Here is a 21,670-nt window from a genome sequence, read left to right as displayed (position 1 = left end):
TTTTTATTTTTTCCTCGAAAGAACCTCAAGCGCGCACACCGTCAATCGCGCTCTTACCGAACTGTCAACTTTTCTTGGGGGGGTCACGAAAAGAACACGCAACATTTCTTGACCGCGTTCCTTCCGATCAGCATACCGTACTATAATGTGTACTTCTTTGAGGTTTTTCATTCTTTAAAAATACACTCAAGCTATTTATTTTCATGATAGGACACATTACACATTGATTTTCTGAAAAGCTTTTTTTCTTGAGGTTTTCCCTTCTTTGAAAATAATCATTCTGCTTTATAGTAAAATTTGGTAGAATTCAGTCATGTAAGTCAAATGATTAACAAAAAAAGGGAAAATTCTTACATAACAACACATTGAAATAATGTTGAAAACATCTAGTATTTGTCTAATATCTATCGATCTACATTGTTACATCTCGTGGGGGTTGATAATAGTAGTTTATGCAACAAGTTGCAAAAAGAGGATTTTTTCAGCACGAGTCGTACATTTATCCAACGAGGTTCACCGAGTTGGATAAATACGAAGAGTGCTGAAAAAATCAAGTTTTGCAACGAGTTCCATACACCATTTTTTGCAATTCCGAAAAACACCTATTGAATGAAATTTTAAGTCAAATTTTCATGTATTTTGTCAATAAATCGTTTGAATAAAAAAAATGTTGAAAAGTGTTACTTTTCGAAACAATTGCTGAAAAGTTCAACTTTTCAGCATTTATTTTGAAAAGTGTTGCTATTCGATTCTTTTATTTTTGGTACAGAAAAGTAGGCTATTTCGTCGTTCAAGAATGACAGGAAAAGTAAGTAGTTTCGCGACGGAATTGCAAAAAGTATTGTTTCAATAGTCAACGCTTGCTTCTATTGTTCATGTCCGAACATTTCACTTTCTTTTTATCATTCATGTATTTATCATTCATATTGTTGTCAAAATATCGAGTTCTTTCAATGTGACTAGGTGAAACCAACGGGGTAGAAACTAAATAATTCTTAACCATAAGTGAGCGAGTAGGCAAGATTCCATTCATTCTCATATCAGGTAATAAAAAAAACTAATTTTTCGGGAAATGTCCATTCCGGGAAACGTCCATTCCGGGAAATTTCATTCCGGATAACGTCCATTCCGGATAATGTCCATTCCGGATAACGTCCATTCCGGAAAATGTCCATTCCGGATAATGTCCATTCCGGAAAACGTCTATTCCGGGAAATGGAATTCCGGAATTTGTCATAGAATCGTCAAATCTCATACTGCGTGTTTTGCTTCTGTTGATCTTCTTCTTCGAATTGCATGGCATTGTTGCCGGGTATGTTTTTTATTGCACCAAAAGTGCAGAAAATCGCTGGCAACAGTGTCTGCGGCACATTCTGAAATGCCACGCGGCGTGTACCTTTGATAGAAACGGACAATATTTAGTCATTTTCAAGGCAATAAACTAATTTCGAATTTGGCGTTAAAAGTAAGAAATTTAAAATACAAAAAAAAAAAATTGGTCGTCATTCGATTATCCGAAGTCCTATACCTTCGGATAATCGAACTTCGGATAATCGAAACTTCGGATAATCGATGCTTCGGATAATCGAGTCTGGACTTTATTTTAGTTTTAAATTTTTAATTTACAGAATTTTTCAAGTTAACTTATTTTTGAAATTATAATTTCTTTATTTTATTTTTATTTTTAACTGTAGCTGTTGAATTTTTGGTGTTCGAATTCTTAATTATTAAAAATTTGGATTTTTTTATTTCGAATTTCAAAATTTTATTTTTGTTTAGTTTATAAACTTTTAAATTTTTCAACCTTATTTTTTATTGTGAATTTTTAAAATTATTTTACGTACCATTTTTGTATGGACAGTAGGGTGACCACGACAGAAAGAAAATAAAAGGCAACTTACACTCAAAGTCAAAAGTATCCTTTTTTCAAGTTCACCCGTCGTCACCCTTTTAAAAGGGTATCGAAAATGTACTGATTTTGACATACCCTTTTGAAAGGGTGACGCCGGGTGAACTTGAAAAAAGGATAGAAAGTATCCTTTTGAGGGATACTTCTGATTTTGAGTGTAGTGACGTGCCCTTACTTTAAATCCCGAAAAATCACAGTACTGAAAAGCAAAATTAAGTGTCTGTTTGAGTGCTGAAAAGCTCAACTTTTTCGCACGTAAATATTGCGGATTTCAGAGATTTTTAGACAATCGTGCAATTTGTGGAAAGCTCTCCAACAAAGTGCACACCTCAAACTAAAGCAGAAAAAAACTATCCAAGACACACACCCTACTTTGAAACTGTTCTAAAGTGGTCGAAAGCAACAAAGCTCAGTCGAGACACGAACCACTCTAGGCGAAAAGGGGGGAGAAGGGGTAGGATTTCAAGTGTGCAAATATTTGGTGTGCAGTTATGATTTGCAAGGGTGGAGAATTTGGTGCAAAGTGTGCAATAGCAAAATAACATTTAATTCGAACGGAACTGCATTCGAATGATCGAATTAAAATTCGCTAATTGGGTACTAAAGCCCTAAGTCAATTTTTATGTATAACGGTAAAAAACACGATTAAAAACCATTTCTGATCACTTTTTTTCATTTTAATGCAAAATTTTTTTTTGACAAGACAACATTTTTTCGATGGATCAACTATGGTACCCTTGGAACAAGCTGTCAAGTAGGAGCTTTTCTGTCAAGAAGGACCGCGAGGTTATTTTTTCAAAATTTATTTAAAAATCCATTTTAAACTCTTTGTGGTCGTACAAAGGGTCATTGTACTCAGAAAAATAAGCTTTATCGCTGTAAACAATAATATCAGCAATCTAAGCTTCATTTTAGGACCCAATTGGAACGACATACACAGCTGTCAAAAGCATGAAACCACGTGCATAGTAAAACGTAAAGTAACTCCACAGTCTGTGATGTTATGGTTAGTATTAACATTCATAGGTCGCCTTCCTAAGGTTTCGTTGATATGGTCCAGTTTGTGACGATACACTACCTTCCCTTTACTGGGAAAAGATCACCAGTTGTGTTGGTCCGAGCCGGGATTTGAACCCCGATCTACCGCTTACTAGGCGGGAGCGTTACCACTATAGGCTACGTGGCTCGGTCAAACCACGTGCATGGAAATCTTTTTTTTTTGCAATTTGATGCATAAATTACTTTTTACCCTATGCAATTTTTATACTGAGCCGCATTAGCCGCATTCTATTCCACCTAGCAGTTTACGAATTTTTTTTTGAATGTTTAAACATTTTGAAATATTTAATTTTTAATTATTAAAATCTTTCAAGCTTTAAATTTGTGATTTATTGTTTTTTTTTTATTTTTCTGATATAAATGAATATTTCTAAAGTTTTTTTTTTTAATAGGTCCTATAAACATATGAAAGACAATAGTTTATAGGTCCTTTAAAAAAAACTCTAGATTTGCATTTTTGAATTTTCCAAATATTTGATTTATTTTTTTAAGTTTTTCAATTTGAAAATATTAACTTTAATACCCAATTTGAGTGAATCCGCTCAACTGTGTACACTATTGTAGAAAAAGTACTGGAACGCGCTAAATACACCCTTACCAAAAATCATGATTTTTTGAGTTTCAAATCCTACTTTTCATACGATTTTTTGAGTTCAGGTACTACAACCATAAAAATGGTTATATGGGTTGAACTGAAAAATTCGTATGAAAAGTGGGATTTGGAACTCAAAAAATCATGATTTTTGGTAAGGGTGTACCCAGGAAAAAGTTTTGCCGCTTCTCTCCTTGTAGAACTTCGGCAAAAGAGAGAGTTGGAGAGAGCGAGCTGAAAAGTACGGGAACGTGCTGCAAAAAAGTGACTTATGCTGGCTGCAGAAATTCTGAAATTCTGCAAGTACGGGAGAGATCTATTATTTTCGAAAAGATCTGTTAAATTTTGTACGCACAGCAGAATCAAATGGTGCTTCGCGAATCGTCATAAAACCTGATAAAACTTTATACACGTAGCTTCGGTACGTCCCCCGGTCGATCATCAGGCAATCGCAAATCTGCCCTCTGAGAAATGTAATTACTCGATCAGCCTGATGTTAGAACGCATAAGGGCTGATGTAAGGCCGACCGGGGGGGTACATTTTTCAGCGGGTAGACGAACCAATCTGTCAAAATCATATGACAGCTCTCTTGGCGGCACTCACTCTCTTCATCAGCTGCTCTCCGGCACTCAAATTTCCCAGGCGAGCAGCTGGCCGCTGGCCGTCGCCGTTCTCTTCAGTCTTCGACTGACTTTTGTTGTGATCAGACCTTTTTCCGAGAGGCGTTCGTTCCCCTGGAAAGTCCTCTCTCTCGCGGCCAATCGATTTTGGCAAGAGGCAAAAGAAAGAAAAGCAAAAAAAAAGTGTGTGTGCCGTGCAAGTGGAAAAAGAAAGATTCCTGCCGTAAAGCGAGGCTGCTAATTTCCTTCCCCGTGCGTTCCTTTTGGTCTCCGTTTCGTTTCGCGTTTTTTTCTTTTTCGTTTGTCCTTGTCCGGAACTTTTCGGTTCATTTTGCCCTTTCCCGTACCGCCCTTGGTTGAAAAGGGTGCAAAAATTGCAATTTCCCCAAAAGGTGGAAGAAAATTCGCGTTTTTTTTGTTTCGTGTTCGCAAGTTGCGTCCCTTTGTCCGGAGGTAGCACTTTGTCTAGTTTCCGATACCCCCGGGTAATCATAGCAGCCCTCACGGTGGCCACAGCCTAAGAAGCATGGCGGAGAATGAAGATATGAGTAACAGTAGTAGTAATAGTAGTAACAGCAGCAGCAGAGAAGACATGCACTTCTTCGAGGGCGTCGAGAAGCTGCTGGAGATCTGGTTCGAGCCCAATCCATCCAACAAGGGTGCCGACCTGCGGAAGATCCCCAGGTGAGTTTGTGTTCCCTCCCCCTTAGTCACCTCCCCCCCCGAAACACCGACCACCGCACGCAACGCGAATGCTTCTAGACGGTTCCAATTTTATCAACACACGCTTTGCTCTTGCTTGTGGGATGCACTCAGGATGCAGCTGAAGAGCCAGCAGACAGCCGGGGGAAAATCGAGAAAATGACCCAGAGAAAGGAGAGCCGGCTCTTCACGGCGTCGTGCTCTGCTGCTTTGTGCCCTGTCCGGTTAGTAACAGCACCAGAGAGAGAGAGAGAAGCTCTGACGAAAATCGGCACGGGCTCGGGCAGTAGAAGAGCATCATCAGATGTTCGGTGCATGATCTTGCGAGGTAGATTAAATTGCAATATACAAAAGCACTTTTGCAAGCATCAGCATAAGCGGAGAAGCGTCATTTGTGGCAAAATTTTATAAATTTCTCTCGAAAAAATACCTGTACCTGAGTCACATTCACGCGAACCACTCGGTTAGGTAATAATTGGAGCTAATTGTCGCCGGTGCAAGCCGGTGTGATCTGATGGATGTCCGTTGTCCATGTGTGGGGGAATACATGTGCTGAGTCCTATCTTATCTCAAATCAGCCACTTGTGTAACGTTTGCGCTATTGCAGAACTGAACAAATTGTTAGAAATTAAATGCCACTCAATCGTGTTATAAAGAGACAGTTAATTAGAAAATTTGTCTTCTTTTATTAAATTTTGATGTTATAAACATACTATACAAACCCCGATGTAGGGATGATTTTTAGTTACGAATTTTGAAGCTTAGTGAACAAAATACTATGACTTTTGCTCCCTTTTTGAAGAAGTTTATGTTGCGGATATCTGGAACCGTTACTAAAACGTCGAAAATTCTAGTTCCAGGCAAAATCAAAACAATTTCACAAAACCTCACCTACAATTCAACTGGCTGGTGTTTGCAAATTATTTTGTTTAGTAAAAGTACCACTAGCGTGCCCAGATCCTCAAGGAAGGTGGAGCAACAATATGAGCGTTTTGAAAATTTCGTCGTTTATGGACACCCCCTTGGCAATTTTAGAACAAATTTCTAAGGATGCTGGGGCAACTGCCCCATGTTGCTCCACCCTGTGCACGCTAGTGAAAAGTACATAAGTACCTTCTAAAGATTCTATCCGTTTATGCATTTTGAAAATATTTCGAAACATTAACATTAAATTGTTTCGATAGTAAATGTTGAAAGACAAATCGAAACGGTATGTTTATAGAAATTTATAAAGAAATTTCTATAAACATACCGTTTCGATTTGTCTCAAGGAAGATAAAACCCAGTGAGAAAACTGGCTCTAGTTTGAGCTAAAATGGCTTTTACTAGAGTGAAACTTGAGCTAATTTTCTCACTAAGAAAGAAACATTAAAAAATGTCACTCCGATTTCTCGGAAATGTCTAAATAGGGTTCTAAAGCCCTATGTAAATTTTTATGTACAACGGTTAAAAACGTGATTAAAAACTATTTGTAATCAATTTTTTTTTTCATTTTAATGCAAAAAAATAAATTGACAAGACAACAGAGTGCTTCTGGGGACGCGCAGTCCTGTTTTTTCGTGATAATTTTTGTCTCTTTTGTGTCGCTATTTGTGTGCATGGGGTGATTGGGCATAACAATTGAATAATGCCATCAAAAGAGTGTTTTTGGAATGTACTACGGAAGAGGTTTACATCGCAGTCGGGAGCTGGTTGGATGATCCTGGAACTGAATTTGGTGAGAGCGTTCTAATTTATTTCTTATTATATTACTGCATTTTAATGTTCATAATATTTATCAACCAATGCCCACTACTTCATTCGTCGGTGAAGTATCCCATCAAACCCTTTCCCCTTCCAAATCCGGATATCTTGGAGGTCGTCTTAGGCATCTCTATAGGGTATCCAATAATCAAATCCCTCCCCACCTCCCCCGTTGATCGTGAGGAGTCGACCAAAAGGACAAATGAGTGGTAATGTGTCATTCGGCACATTCCTGACGCATTTATTTTCCTTATCGGCGCCAACCTAGCTATTGCGAGCTTTATGCTCGGCTAGAGTACGGTCAACCAAGCTAAGCTAAGCTAAAAATAAATTGACAAGACAACATTTTTTCGATGGTTCAACTATGGTTTCCTTGGAACGAGCTGTCAAGTAGGACCTTTTGTATCAAAAAGTACCGCGAGGTTAATTTTTTGAAATTTATTTAAAAAAATATTTTAAACTCTTTGTGGTCGTACAAAGGGTCATTGTGCGCAGAAAAATAAGCTTTATTGCTGTGAACAATAATATCAGCAATCTAAACTTAATTTTAGGACCCAATTGATTTTGTGCAAAAAACGTAAACCAAATTTTAACACAGGAAATATGATTATATTATAAAACTATCATTTATTTCACATTATTGAATGTTTGTCCTGTTTAATAATAGTATTCAGTCTGCAAAGACGGTGTGATTGTCTCTTTAAATCTAAATAATGTGATTTTTCGAAATGAAAACCTGCAAATGCTTCGACAGAGCGAACTGGAGTACTTTTGCTCGCTCGATCGAGCGGGAGGTCGACCTCAACGCTAGCTGGATCAACACTCTAGATCGCTCGGAGAAAATCGACGACGCCATCGACAAGTTCACCGCCATCCTCAAAGCAGCTGAAGAAGCCGCTGTCCCTTCGCGTAGGATCCTACCTCAGAAGAAGGACATTCCCGACGAGCTGAAGCTGCTAATCCGGCTGAGGAACGTGCGGCGTAGACAGTTCATCCGAAGACGGGACCCGCTCATCGGAGCGGTGGTGACCCACCTGAACAACGTCATCAGCACCAAAAGCGCCGAGCACCGCTACAAAAATTTCGGCTCCTTGCTAAGGACGCTGGACAACGGCAGCAACAAGTTCTGGAAGCTTACCCGCAACCTCCGGAACACGGTCAAGTACAGCCCCCCGCTGAACGTCAACGGAGACCTCGTAGCGAGCCCTTCAGCGAAAGCCGAAGCGCTCGCAAGTGCGTTCGCCGTTGCCCACAACAACGAGCAACCAGGTGATCCCGAAACATCGGCCGCTGTGGAGAACGCGCTTGGCCACATCCGAGCGACAACTCCTCCCGTGCCTCCGGCCGCCCTTGTCAAGCCGAAAGAGGTCAAGGCGATCATCCGCACGCTCAAAAACCGGAAGTCTCCTGGGCAAGACGGAATCCGGAATACGTGCCTCATGCAGCTGCCAAGAAAAGGGTTGGTCGTCCTGACCAAAATCTTCAACGCTTGCCTGGCCTTGGGCTACTTTCCGGCTCGTTGGAAGCACGCAAACGTGATCGCCATCCCAAAGGCGAACAAGGACATAACCAATCCAGGTAACTACCGCCCGATCAGCCTTCTGAGCAGCCTGAGCAAACTCCTGGAACGGGTGATTCTCGCCCGGATAAACCGTCACATGGAGACGGAGCAAACCATCCCACACGAGCAGTTCGGCTTCAAGCCGGGGCACTCAACGGTGCACCAACTCGCCCGTATCTCGGAGATGGTGAAGCGCGGCTTCCTGGCGGGGAAGTCGACCGGCATGATCCTTCTCGACGTCGAAAAGGCCTACGACTCCGTGTGGCAGGACGCCGTGGTCTACAAGCTCTTCCGCTCGAACCTCCAGCCGTTCCTGGTCAAGATCGTCGAGTCGTTCCTGACGAATCGGTCGTTTACGGTGATGGTGAATGGCGAGCGTTCCTTCGTCCACAACATCCCCTTCGGCGTGCCCCAAGGATCAGTGCTGAGCCCGACTCTCTACAACATCCTCACCTCCGACGTGCCGATGATCGATGGAGTGTCGTACGCATTCTTTGCGGATGACACTGCATACTTGGCATCGGATAAGGACCCGAAGATCGTCGTCACCCACCTCCAAGCGGCACAGAACAACCTCGAGGAGTTTCAGCGGAAGTGGCGCATCAAGCTGAACGCTGGGAAAACCCAGTCCATCTTCTTCACCAGGGGCAACTGCGCCAAATCGCACCGTAAGCGACTCCAGGTGAAGCAGAACAAGCTGCTCAAGATGGTGCACAACTTGGACCCGTGGTACCCGACCGACGATCTACACGAGCTGGCCGGCGTCGACACCATCGACGCAAGCATCGAAAAGGCAACGAGAACCTTCAGGACTTCCTGTGGGATGTCAACGAATCCGATCATCGAAGCACTCCTCCGTCAATAACTGTGATATTAGTCTTAAGCCAAACATAGATCTAGGGTTTTTTCTCAAAATTTATTTTCCCTAAAAGAGCACGCAGCTAGCAACATCTAAACTTAGAAACATGTACCCTCCTTGTAAAGGCTTATGAATTGATCTCAGTTGAAAGGTTCTCCAAATCTCTGAATTGCAAATGTAACATCCTGGAGCAGAACTGTTAAAACCCAGTGAGAAAACTGGCTCTAGTTTGAGCTAAAATGGCTTTTACTAGAGTGAAACTTGAGCTAATTTTCTCACTAAGAAAGAAACATTAAAAAATGTCACTCCGATTTCTCGGAAATGTCTAAATAGGGTTCTAAAGCCCTATGTAAATTTTTATGTACAACGGTTAAAAACGTGATTAAAAACTATTTGTAATCAATTTTTTTTTTCATTTTAATGCAAAAAAATAAATTGACAAGACAACAGAGTGCTTCTGGGGACGCGCAGTCCTGTTTTTTCGTGATAATTTTTGTCTCTTTTGTGTCGCTATTTGTGTGCATGGGGTGATTGGGCATAACAATTGAATAATGCCATCAAAAGAGTGTTTTTGGAATGTACTACGGAAGAGGTTTACATCGCAGTCGGGAGCTGGTTGGATGATCCTGGAACTGAATTTGGTGAGAGCGTTCTAATTTATTTCTTATTATATTACTGCATTTTAATGTTCATAATATTTATCAACCAATGCCCACTACTTCATTCGTCGGTGAAGTATCCCATCAAACCCTTTCCCCTTCCAAATCCGGATATCTTGGAGGTCGTCTTAGGCATCTCTATAGGGTATCCAATAATCAAATCCCTCCCCACCTCCCCCGTTGATCGTGAGGAGTCGACCAAAAGGACAAATGAGTGGTAATGTGTCATTCGGCACATTCCTGACGCATTTATTTTCCTTATCGGCGCCAACCTAGCTATTGCGAGCTTTATGCTCGGCTAGAGTACGGTCAACCAAGCTAAGCTAAGCTAAAAATAAATTGACAAGACAACATTTTTTCGATGGTTCAACTATGGTTTCCTTGGAACGAGCTGTCAAGTAGGACCTTTTGTATCAAAAAGTACCGCGAGGTTAATTTTTTGAAATTTATTTAAAAAAATATTTTAAACTCTTTGTGGTCGTACAAAGGGTCATTGTGCGCAGAAAAATAAGCTTTATTGCTGTGAACAATAATATCAGCAATCTAAACTTAATTTTAGGACCCAATTGATTTTGTGCAAAAAACGTAAACCAAATTTTAACACAGGAAATATGATTATATTATAAAACTATCATTTATTTCACATTATTGAATGTTTGTCCTGTTTAATAATAGTATTCAGTCTGCAAAGACGGTGTGATTGTCTCTTTAAATCTAAATAATGTGATTTTTCGAAATGAAAACCTGCAAATGCTTCGACAGAGCGAACTGGAGTACTTTTGCTCGCTCGATCGAGCGGGAGGTCGACCTCAACGCTAGCTGGATCAACACTCTAGATCGCTCGGAGAAAATCGACGACGCCATCGACAAGTTCACCGCCATCCTCAAAGCAGCTGAAGAAGCCGCTGTCCCTTCGCGTAGGATCCTACCTCAGAAGAAGGACATTCCCGACGAGCTGAAGCTGCTAATCCGGCTGAGGAACGTGCGGCGTAGACAGTTCATCCGAAGACGGGACCCGCTCATCGGAGCGGTGGTGACCCACCTGAACAACGTCATCAGCACCAAAAGCGCCGAGCACCGCTACAAAAATTTCGGCTCCTTGCTAAGGACGCTGGACAACGGCAGCAACAAGTTCTGGAAGCTTACCCGCAACCTCCGGAACACGGTCAAGTACAGCCCCCCGCTGAACGTCAACGGAGACCTCGTAGCGAGCCCTTCAGCGAAAGCCGAAGCGCTCGCAAGTGCGTTCGCCGTTGCCCACAACAACGAGCAACCAGGTGATCCCGAAACATCGGCCGCTGTGGAGAACGCGCTTGGCCACATCCGAGCGACAACTCCTCCCGTGCCTCCGGCCGCCCTTGTCAAGCCGAAAGAGGTCAAGGCGATCATCCGCACGCTCAAAAACCGGAAGTCTCCTGGGCAAGACGGAATCCGGAATACGTGCCTCATGCAGCTGCCAAGAAAAGGGTTGGTCGTCCTGACCAAAATCTTCAACGCTTGCCTGGCCTTGGGCTACTTTCCGGCTCGTTGGAAGCACGCAAACGTGATCGCCATCCCAAAGGCGAACAAGGACATAACCAATCCAGGTAACTACCGCCCGATCAGCCTTCTGAGCAGCCTGAGCAAACTCCTGGAACGGGTGATTCTCGCCCGGATAAACCGTCACATGGAGACGGAGCAAACCATCCCACACGAGCAGTTCGGCTTCAAGCCGGGGCACTCAACGGTGCACCAACTCGCCCGTATCTCGGAGATGGTGAAGCGCGGCTTCCTGGCGGGGAAGTCGACCGGCATGATCCTTCTCGACGTCGAAAAGGCCTACGACTCCGTGTGGCAGGACGCCGTGGTCTACAAGCTCTTCCGCTCGAACCTCCAGCCGTTCCTGGTCAAGATCGTCGAGTCGTTCCTGACGAATCGGTCGTTTACGGTGATGGTGAATGGCGAGCGTTCCTTCGTCCACAACATCCCCTTCGGCGTGCCCCAAGGATCAGTGCTGAGCCCGACTCTCTACAACATCCTCACCTCCGACGTGCCGATGATCGATGGAGTGTCGTACGCATTCTTTGCGGATGACACTGCATACTTGGCATCGGATAAGGACCCGAAGATCGTCGTCACCCACCTCCAAGCGGCACAGAACAACCTCGAGGAGTTTCAGCGGAAGTGGCGCATCAAGCTGAACGCTGGGAAAACCCAGTCCATCTTCTTCACCAGGGGCAACTGCGCCAAATCGCACCGTAAGCGACTCCAGGTGAAGCAGAACAAGCTGCTCAAGATGGTGCACAACTTGGACCCGTGGTACCCGACCGACGATCTACACGAGCTGGCCGGCGTCGACACCATCGACGCAAGCATCGAAAAGGCAACGAGAACCTTCAGGACTTCCTGTGGGATGTCAACGAATCCGATCATCGAAGCACTCCTCCGTCAATAACTGTGATATTAGTCTTAAGCCAAACATAGATCTAGGGTTTTTTCTCAAAATTTATTTTCCCTAAAAGAGCACGCAGCTAGCAACATCTAAACTTAGAAACATGTACCCTCCTTGTAAAGGCTTATGAATTGATCTCAGTTGAAAGGTTCTCCAAATCTCTGAATTGCAAATGTAACATCCTGGAGCAGAACTGTTAAATTCTAATAAACACCAATTGAAAAAAAAAACCTGCAAATTATCAGTGAGGTATTAAAGTCCACACTCGATTATCCGAGTCCTCGATTACCCAATGTTTCGGTTATCCGAAGATTTCTTAGAATCTTCGGATAATCGAATCATGTTTTGCCTTCCTCACCTCAATTAGGAAAGGCTATAAAATCACTCGAAAAATGAACTCTTCGGACTGGCTGAACCGATTTGGACCCTAGTTAATATTATTAAGTTTAGAAAAGTACCCCAAAAGTTATGCTAAAAAAACGATTTTAGCTAAACTTCGGAAGATTGTAAAAAGGGTGGTTTTTATAAGAAAACCCATCATGCTATATAATGTTAGAAAGGTATTTGAAAGACCTATCCAACGCGTTCAAAAGATTGAAGATCTTACAATCCCGTCAAAAGTTATGAGCACTTAAGTGTTATTTATACACTTTTATGAGGCCGGATCTCAAATATTTTGTTGAAAAAGTTGTCCGGATCTATCATGCGACCCATCGTTAGATATACTTTTCCAACGAGCCCAAAAGATTGAAGATCTGATAAACCTATCAAAAGTTATGAGTACTTTAGTGTTTTTAATACACTTTTTTATGCCGGATCTAAGATATTTTGATAAAAATAAGTGTTATTTATACACTTTTTTGAGGCTGTGTAGTGTAATCACTTTATGAATGCGAGGAAGGCACCAACCACCTAATGGTAACGTTTTTTTTTGTTTTTTTTTTGCCACTTTTAAATAACATCAAATTCGTGTTCTGCGACCCCGCTTTAGTCATTTTTGAGTATTTGATTACCTGACACATTACCAAATGCATTAAAAGTGTTTTCAACTGAAATCGAGTGATAAATAGCTCAATAGGGCGTATGCAAGCAAGTTTCTATCAACGGTTTTACAAAAAAAAGTTGTTTAAATAGTGAATATCAGCAAATTGGATAGAGTTAGGAGCGAGTGCTTAACCTGTCAACATATGAGAATTTCCCCTTGGTAGTAGATTTATTGGAGCACGTGAATCCAAGAGCAAAAAACGAGCAATTCGTCTTTTGCCATCAACTATTGTTCGAAAAATTTGTAAAGTCACCAGAATCTAAAACTCCGATCCGGGTTTAACTTTGGTTTTCACATTTTCCAATCTACCCCGGAGGCAACTAGAGTAGAGGAAAAAAAAACTACCTAACTTTTAGTGACGACGTAAATTGATTTCCATTCTTTTGTGTGTAATTTTCATCGGGTTTTTAGTTTGAAGGGAGGTAGGACGTCGAGCGGAATGTTAGTTGCACAGCAAAAAATGTAGTAGCTTGGCTGCGTGTAATTGACTTGAGTGTAAAATAATTTTTGCATCATCTGTATGTAATATTACATACAACAATATGTAGCTCATCTGTATGGGAAACCCACTTGACCGAATCTCGTCGGTTTTAATATTTTTTCTAAATATTTCATACAAAGGTGATGTGTGCATACTTTTGCATGCGATTTTACCATCTGACTATTTTTCAGTTTGGTGGGTCGTGGGGGACGATAAAAATAGTCCACTGCATAGTTGATGTGCAGAGAAATTGAGTGAAATGTAGCAAAAAAACAAGCACAAAAAAGGCAGCCTTTTGTTGCCCCATTGTGTTCGGTTAGAACGCGATAATTGAATGTGGGGCTAGGGGTTGGACAGAGTCGATGGTTTTATTATTCGTTAATCTATTGACGGCGGTTTTGATATTTTTGTCAATAGATCGACGAATAGTTGAGCTAGCGTTCCCACCGTATATTATCAATCTCGGTTAAATTTGACATCTTATAAACATCATCACAACATCATTTTCAAAAAAGTTTGCGCAAAACAGAGTTTATCACGGTTCATATCCAGAATCGACGATTCCTTCGTATGACCCTTCTGCCTGAGCTGCTCGACTAGGAAAAACGGGGACGGGGACTTGGACCATCCGGAACGGTGTGGTGCCCGAGGACGTTCACGGCAATGTCCACGGAAGCCAAAACCCACTTTCTTGCTAGCTAGCTTTCAGATGATTTGTGTCCGTTCGCTCCTCTGAAGGAGGCCATCATTTGCCTTTGGAGCACAAGGTGTTTTTTCAGCATCTCAGGACTTTTGCTGTGGCTTCTGCGGAACCGTCTACAGCAGCCAGTTGCACAAAACAACACATTAAAAGGCTCACAATCTGTAGAAGGCCATCCCTCCTAAGTCAACAATCCAGAAGAATACCATCAAGAAGATCGTCGGAGAAAACAAAAACCCGGGAAGTTCATCCATCACGACTTCCTGCGTGACTACGGCGGACGAGTTGAGGCCCTTCATCGTGAGCGTTCTTGATAGGGTGTCCAGGGCCTGCTACAGGACGAAACGAAACCCTCCTCTCCCTTTTTCGGTGGTTTATCAATAAAAAGCGGAAACACAACTATATTTACAACAAAAAAACCGCAAATTAAAGAATTATACAAAAAAATAAAACAAAGAGTTTGAGTTCTTCGTTGACATGTATCCCGCGAACCGTTTGTAGGTCTGGTTGAAAAAGTGCAGCAACTGGGACGGAACGATTTAGCACCTCCGCGTTCCGCTTAGAACTTCCGCAACCACCGTACAAGAGCCGAAACAATGTAAATCGTGTTGTTGGTTCCCGGAATCTTCCGACCGCCGCCGCCGGATTGAATCTGGTAATGGCGATCGTACCGGATGCGCTTGAACGAGCAAAGCTCGCCGAGGTTGTTTAGAACCGGAAAAGAATCTAAGGAGGAAGTCGATTGGATTTTTTGATGTTAAACCATCCAGCTTACTAACCTCCTCAATCGCTTCAGTTTAACCCTTCCTCGCTCCTGTCCCGCTTCTTGAACAACATTCGATCGGACCGGACCGAAATCTGCACGTCCAACTTCCACTGGCATCCGCTCACTCGAACCCGCTCAAACATGTCCATCAGCTCGACTCCGCATCCGCATCCGGCAGTTGGTTGATCTGGTTCACCGTGACGAGACTATGTCCTATGATTTTGAACCGATTTGGGGTGAAAGCAGGTCGTCACTTTCCATTTAGAACAGCGCCGAAACGGCGCCCAGGCCACTTTTTCATGGGTTCCGTTTGGTTTGCTGGAACGACGTCGGGACTGTAACCGAAACCGGTGAAATTTGTTTTGTTTTGATTTGAATATGACATTTCAACTCACCAAGGTTCCTAAGGCATGGTGGGATTTCGTTAATATATTAACACTGGAACGCCCAACGCATGTCCAACTTACACGGACGCCCAAGCCTCCCAAAAAAGTTGGAACGGTAACTTCAACTCGCTGGTTCTCGGGCATAACTCACCCAATCAAGACGATTCTTTTTTCTAGTGATTTGTTAGGATGTCTAGATGATCCTAGAACTTTGCAGAATTCAATTTGATCAAATCTGTAATTTTTGCGACCAAAAACATCGTTCCAACTTTTTCAAAAAGACTGCCTCCGCGGAATTTTTGGCGAATTTTTTTTTACACGCGAAAAAAAAAGTTGGAACGATGTTTTTGATCGCAAAAATTACAGATTTGATCAAATTGAGTTCGGCAAAGTTCTAGGATCATCTAGACATCCTAACAAATCACTGGAAAAAAGAATCGTCTTGATTGGGTGAGTTATGCCCGAGAACCAGCGAGTTGAAGTTACCGTTCCAACTTTTTTGGAGCCTTGGGCGTTGGAATGTTAACGAAATGTCGATATACTGACCAATTATTTTAATGCGTTAATAATGTATTGACCGATCTGTCCGACCCCTAGATGTGGGGTTACGTAACGTCACTCTGCTCGAGACTTGGGATGCCATAATGGACGGCACATCATCTCTTCTCTGTCGCGGGGCGGTTCATTTATGGTTTGGCTTTGGCTATAATAAAATTTACCCTCCCCAGGTTTGGGTTATTGGGAGCTGGGGTGGTTTCACCTTGAGGATAACACCTTCCTACCGGCTTTTCGCGACAGAGTCTCGGCCGATGGCAATGAAATCGAGAGTTGCGCGCGTGTGTGGTTTCTTGAACTTACACACTTTATTATTATACAGAGAAACAGCGGTTTTATCGAGAGAGGGAGAGTGTGTTGGGGTGAGAGAGTTACTCAAATGTTATTCTCAGTTTGGTTTGTGAGCTTTAAATTTTAATGTCGAGCGAAATGTTATATTTGCTACTCTCAGCTGTTTTTAAAACTGTTTTTTTATTCGACAATTGAAACATAATAATATTTTCTGTTAAATCTATATGTTTTTGTATCTAAAATACCACAATATTTCTCCGACAGAATCACATTTTTTTAAATTAAATCAATCAATTTATTTTGTCTAAAGACTAAATTGTAAAACGAATCTATGTTAATCAACTGGTCAAAGTTTGAAGCCGGCTTCGAGCTTATTCTAGAGCCTATTTTATTTTGCTGATGTCATGTGTTTCGTATAACAAAAAAAATGAGCAACGCAGCGTTTGTTGTCATACAATCCGAGCAGCTTTGTTTTATTTTTACTTTTATTTCTTCTATGCAAAACGCTGTACTAGGAACGGAATCGAACCGAAACGGTTTCGTTTTTTGTTTTGCGTTTTGCGAATGTATGCAACTTTTGTGAGTGTTTTCAGCGTTGAGTAGCTCGCCGAGTAAATATAAGCATTGAAAAATGGTATCGAAAATAGCATCCAAAACATGCACGCCGCAAGGTTTGTTTGGTGTTGATTTTGAAAAGTGAAAGCTGCCATAAATTTCGTCGCCATAATGGCGGAAGATGCGTTATTTCACTTTAGGTTGAAAAAATCGAAAAAATTATAATTAAATTAAGTTTCAAACGTTTACAACTTATTATAAATTCAGTTAAATAAACAATTATAACAAATTAATTAAATTATAGCAACTTTCTCACTTCCATAATTGCTAAATTACCAAGTTCGCGTCTTATCGCGTGAGTTCATCACCATATGTGCAGACACTCACTTTGGCTCGACGACGACGACGATCCAGCTGTGGAAATATTCCAAAAAAGAGCATACGAAGCAGTCGACCAAGAGAGAATCGAACCTTCTAGAAGGTTTCGCCACGCCGTACCGTTGGAGACCGGTCGTCACGTGTTTGGACGCGTTTGAACGATGGGCATACATATGGGAAGGAGCAGAGAGAATGAGAGAGCTTGCATTTAAATTTGGAATGCAATTTCAGAAGGTTTTAGATCTGGACGGTATACGGAAAAGGTCAACCTCCTAAATCAGACTCAAATTTGTTCCACTTGAGTCAATATTTCGCCCTTTGAACCCCCCTAACTCAAACGGCAACCCAAAAAACGATCTTTGAACTCAGCTGTGCCGAAATAGCGGAGTCTCGTGCCGGCAGAACCGGTTCACACAACCCACAACAACGAAAAAAAAGGCAGGAGGAACTTTGCGTCAAGGCATAACTCATCAAAAGGCAAAATTTGTGCCCGGGACGGGTTTGATCAAAATGAATTTTGTCGAATGCTGACCAGCGCAAAAAAGAGGTTTGGTGGAACAAAAAAAAAGCTTCTCGAAGCCTTTGGAAACTGTGACGTCGTCATGGTCGCGTTTTGGAGCGATAAGGTGTGTGTGATACGACTTGTGGTTTCGAAGGTATACACCCAGAACTAGGCATCGGCATACGAGAGGATAAAGAGCACGATTCGGTAGTAAAATGGTACTGTGTGGGGACGGAGAGGATAAATCCCGAAATTACCGAGAGTACTTTACTCATGGGTTCATCTTCAAAAAAAGTTCATCTTCAAAAAAAAAAAAAAAAAAAGTACCGGTGCTGAGACTCGAACCCAAGACCTTCGGCATATTGAACCGTGCCTTTGCCGTATGGGCCACCATGGTTCGGTGACTAAGTGGCAGTCATTCGTCCATATAAGCCACTCAATAGGATGAACTGTTCCAATGAACGAATGAACACGCGAGAGGACTATACTCTCGCAAAATAGCACTTTCCTCACGTTTCTTTTCGTGAGGACTATCCCCTCGTTCTTTAACTTTGGGTGTAGAAAATTATTTCAATTTTGTTAGTAAAGTCGTCAAACTCGGAACACTCACAGTTTTGGAACACTTTTGTGGTAATTTGTTATTTAATAGGATGCAAAATGCAACTTTTTTTTCGAACTTGCTATTTCAAAAGTTAAAGTTGATTTTTTAACAACATTCTGCATTTTAAGACTATTGTATCAAGAGCAGCAGAACACTACCTTCAAATTGCCTGTTCCATAATTGTGGGATGTTATTGTATCTCCCACAATTAAAAAAATACTTTATTGAACTGAAAATACCGTTAAAAATCAGACTATTTGCAAAACCATAGTTACTAGGGTGGGTACGTTTTTCAAAAAGTTCTCGGATCAAGTTTTAGTATGGTTCCCCTTGTAGGCCATGCCCATAGGGACTTTCATGCCAAATATCAGCTCATTTGGTTGTAAACTGGATGCGCGCATCAGAGTTAAAGTTTACATGGGAATTACTATGAGAAATTGGAAATTTGTTCAAACGCTCCTACAGGTCTGGGGAAATCACGCGCCAACTTCTGGTATGGTCAGGCCTGAGGGGAATGGTCTGGAGAACACTTTTCCCGAAGAGAGCATATGGATTCGTTGTCCCTAGACCTGGCGCATCGGCAAACAATCCGATGTCTCCGGAATCAACGGTTTTCCCTCAAAAAGCATCAAATTTTCCTTAGCATGCTATGAAAGCTTGATGAACACCGCGACGCCATACGTCAGACAGCTACCACGTGGGTGAGAAACGGCTGGAATATTTAATTGCAAACCTTCTTTTAACTAGAAAATGATCATTTCGAGTAATCCTGATATTATTCAATCGAATCCAGAATCTTTGCATAGCAAATTTGTATTTTTTTGCAAATATTTCGACCACGTGGTAGCTGCCAGACGTATGGCGTCGCGGTGTTCATCCAGCTTTCATAGCATGCTAAGGAAAATTTGATGGTTTTTAGGGAAAACCGTTGATTCCGGAGACATCGGATTGTTTGCCGATGCGCCAGGTCTAGGGACAACGAATCCATATGCTCTCTTCGGGAAAAGTGTTCTCCAGACCATTCCCCATAGGCCTCACCATACCAGAAGTTGGCGCGTGATTTTCCCAGACCTGTAGGAGCGTTTGAAAAAAAAGTTCCAATTTCCCATAGTAATTCCCATGTAAACTTTAACCCTGATGCGCGCAGCCAGTTTACAACCAAATGAGCTGATATTTGGCATGAAAGTCCCTATGGGCATGGCCTACAAGGGGAACCATACTAAAACTTGATCCGAGAACTTTTTGAAAAACGTACCCACCCTAATAGTTACACTTATAATTTGTTGATTTTAGCGTTTGTAGTCATTATTTTGTTGTGAATATGCGCTTCTAAAGAAAAATTCAGATAACTTCATAATTTCAATGGAAATAGGCATGCAATCAACTGAAAACAGTTATTTTTTTCTGTGTTGATGATTCACTGGATTAAAGTTTTAATTTCAAATTTTCAAAACATATCACTTTTTTTCAAAAAAGGTAAAATTTTTATGAAAATTACGGTTTTTTGAAAATAAGATTTGGTGATTTTTTTATATGTTACAAATAAATAAGTAAGGGACAACACACAATTTGAGTGTTTTCGAAAAAAAAAAATGTAATTTGTAATTCAAAATTTCGCTTTGCTTCCGAATTATGAAAATTTGAGTATTTTAGTAAAGAAAACCCGTTTTCCAAAAAATATTTAATTAAGCTAAATGCAAACAAACATCTCTTCGTTTGATAGACATACAGTCCAGACTCGATTATCCTAAGCTTCGATTATCCGAAGTTTCGATTATCCGATGTTTGATTATTCGAAAGTTTGTATGGGACTTCGGATTATCGAATCAAGAACAAAAAAAATCTTTTGTTTTTTATTTTATTTTCTCACTTTAAACATGAAATTCCAGTTTTGCGACCCCATTACAGTCAAATTTGAACGGTTGATTGCCTATAAACTTAAAAATGCATTTTTTTTTCAATATTATTGTACATCGAAAATTATCAAAAATTCAAAAGATTTCTGAACAGTGTTGCAAATGAGTGATAAAAAAGCTATCAATAGATTATCTCTGCACCAAAAATATCCGAGAGTATAGCGGCCGTCACTATAGCTTGTGAGATCTCTTCTTGTGTCTCGTGATTCCCAGCGATGTCATTCTCTCTCTATCACTCTTCCCCTTTTCCTCGACTATGCGCTCTCACCGCTGAGTCTCTCAATCTCTCCGAAAACTGCAATGAGAGAACGCGAGATGGCGATTAGGAGCCGGCCACGCATGACGTCCCGTTAAACTGCGTTTGCGAAATTGGTTTTGTGGCGGCTTTTGTGGTTAAACGCTGTTTCGGTAGGATGATCGTGGAAGCGGGAATGAGAGAGAAAAGGAAAATGTCAATCGCGAGTGGGTACACACGAAGACGTGTTCGGATATGTTCGGCGCTGAGAGTTTCAAAGAAGAGAGAAGAGCAGTTGTATTTGAGGCATGAATATTCAGGCGGGATAATTGTAGTTGCTGAGAGCTGATATTTTGATATTTTAACAACCCTGTTTCTGAATAAACCCAAACGTGCTTAAAAATGGTTCTAAACGCAGGGGAATGCATTTTAAATTGATTTCAGCTGATTCCACTTGAATTTCCATTGACATTTAGAAGTTCTTTAAAAACATATTTTTTTGCCCCCTTATTTTTGGGCCCGATGTTTAAGGGCCCCCATTTTTTTTAATATTTGTACCAGCATAAAAATATTGCTGTATCTCCAAGCTTTTGCATCGTATCAAAAAATGGTCAAAGATAACATTTTTGTATACACCCAAAGGAAATATATATCTCAAAATCTGCAACAGTGGATTTGCTGCAGAAAATGTCACATTTTATAACATTTTTAGCAGCAAGCCCGTAGATCATTTTTGCCCGCGTGTAAACATTTCAGCGATCTGCAGTTCTCACCACCACATACACTCAACCCCCGGTGGTTGGTCACTTTTTCGTTTGACACTTTTTTAGTTTGTACCCCGTTGGTTGGTCAAAGTCAAACTAAAAAGTGACGAACTGTCACTTTTTACACGGCGCTCACGCACACTATCAAAACAAACGTTTAGTAGTGTGTGTGAACTCCGTGTAAAAGGGGTGTCAAACTAAAACGTGACCCCGTTCGTTTGACAACAGTTGGTGTCAAACCATCGGGGTTTGAGTGTATAATGCTGGCCCGTTCCCGAGCAACACTCCAAAGTGAAGAATATGTTGGTGCTCTTTCACTCACATTTCATCAAGCGTCCATGGCGCGTTGGTAGCGTGTC

General features: G+C 41.5%; 1 protein-coding gene across 2 annotated transcripts in view; it reads left to right on the top strand.

Annotated features, from left to right (window-relative positions):
- The first annotated feature begins 4,236 nt into the window (after nucleotides 1-4,236).
- The window catches only part of LOC120416298 (S-adenosylmethionine decarboxylase proenzyme), a 42,543-nt gene continuing 25,109 nt past the window's right edge, over nucleotides 4,237-21,670 (top strand). For both annotated transcript variants that reach the window (XM_039578017.2, XM_039578016.2), the window contains exon 1: nucleotides 4,237-4,865. In XM_039578017.2, the coding sequence (XP_039433951.1) occupies nucleotides 4,708-4,865 (158 nt within the window). In that variant the 5' untranslated portion in view covers nucleotides 4,237-4,707. The remainder of the gene's footprint in view (nucleotides 4,866-21,670) is intronic.

Source organism: Culex pipiens, chromosome 2 (assembly GCF_016801865.2).
Source record: "Culex pipiens pallens isolate TS chromosome 2, TS_CPP_V2, whole genome shotgun sequence".
NCBI lineage: Eukaryota > Metazoa > Arthropoda > Insecta > Diptera > Culicidae > Culex > Culex pipiens.
This window is presented reverse-complemented; position numbering and strand designations above follow the sequence as displayed.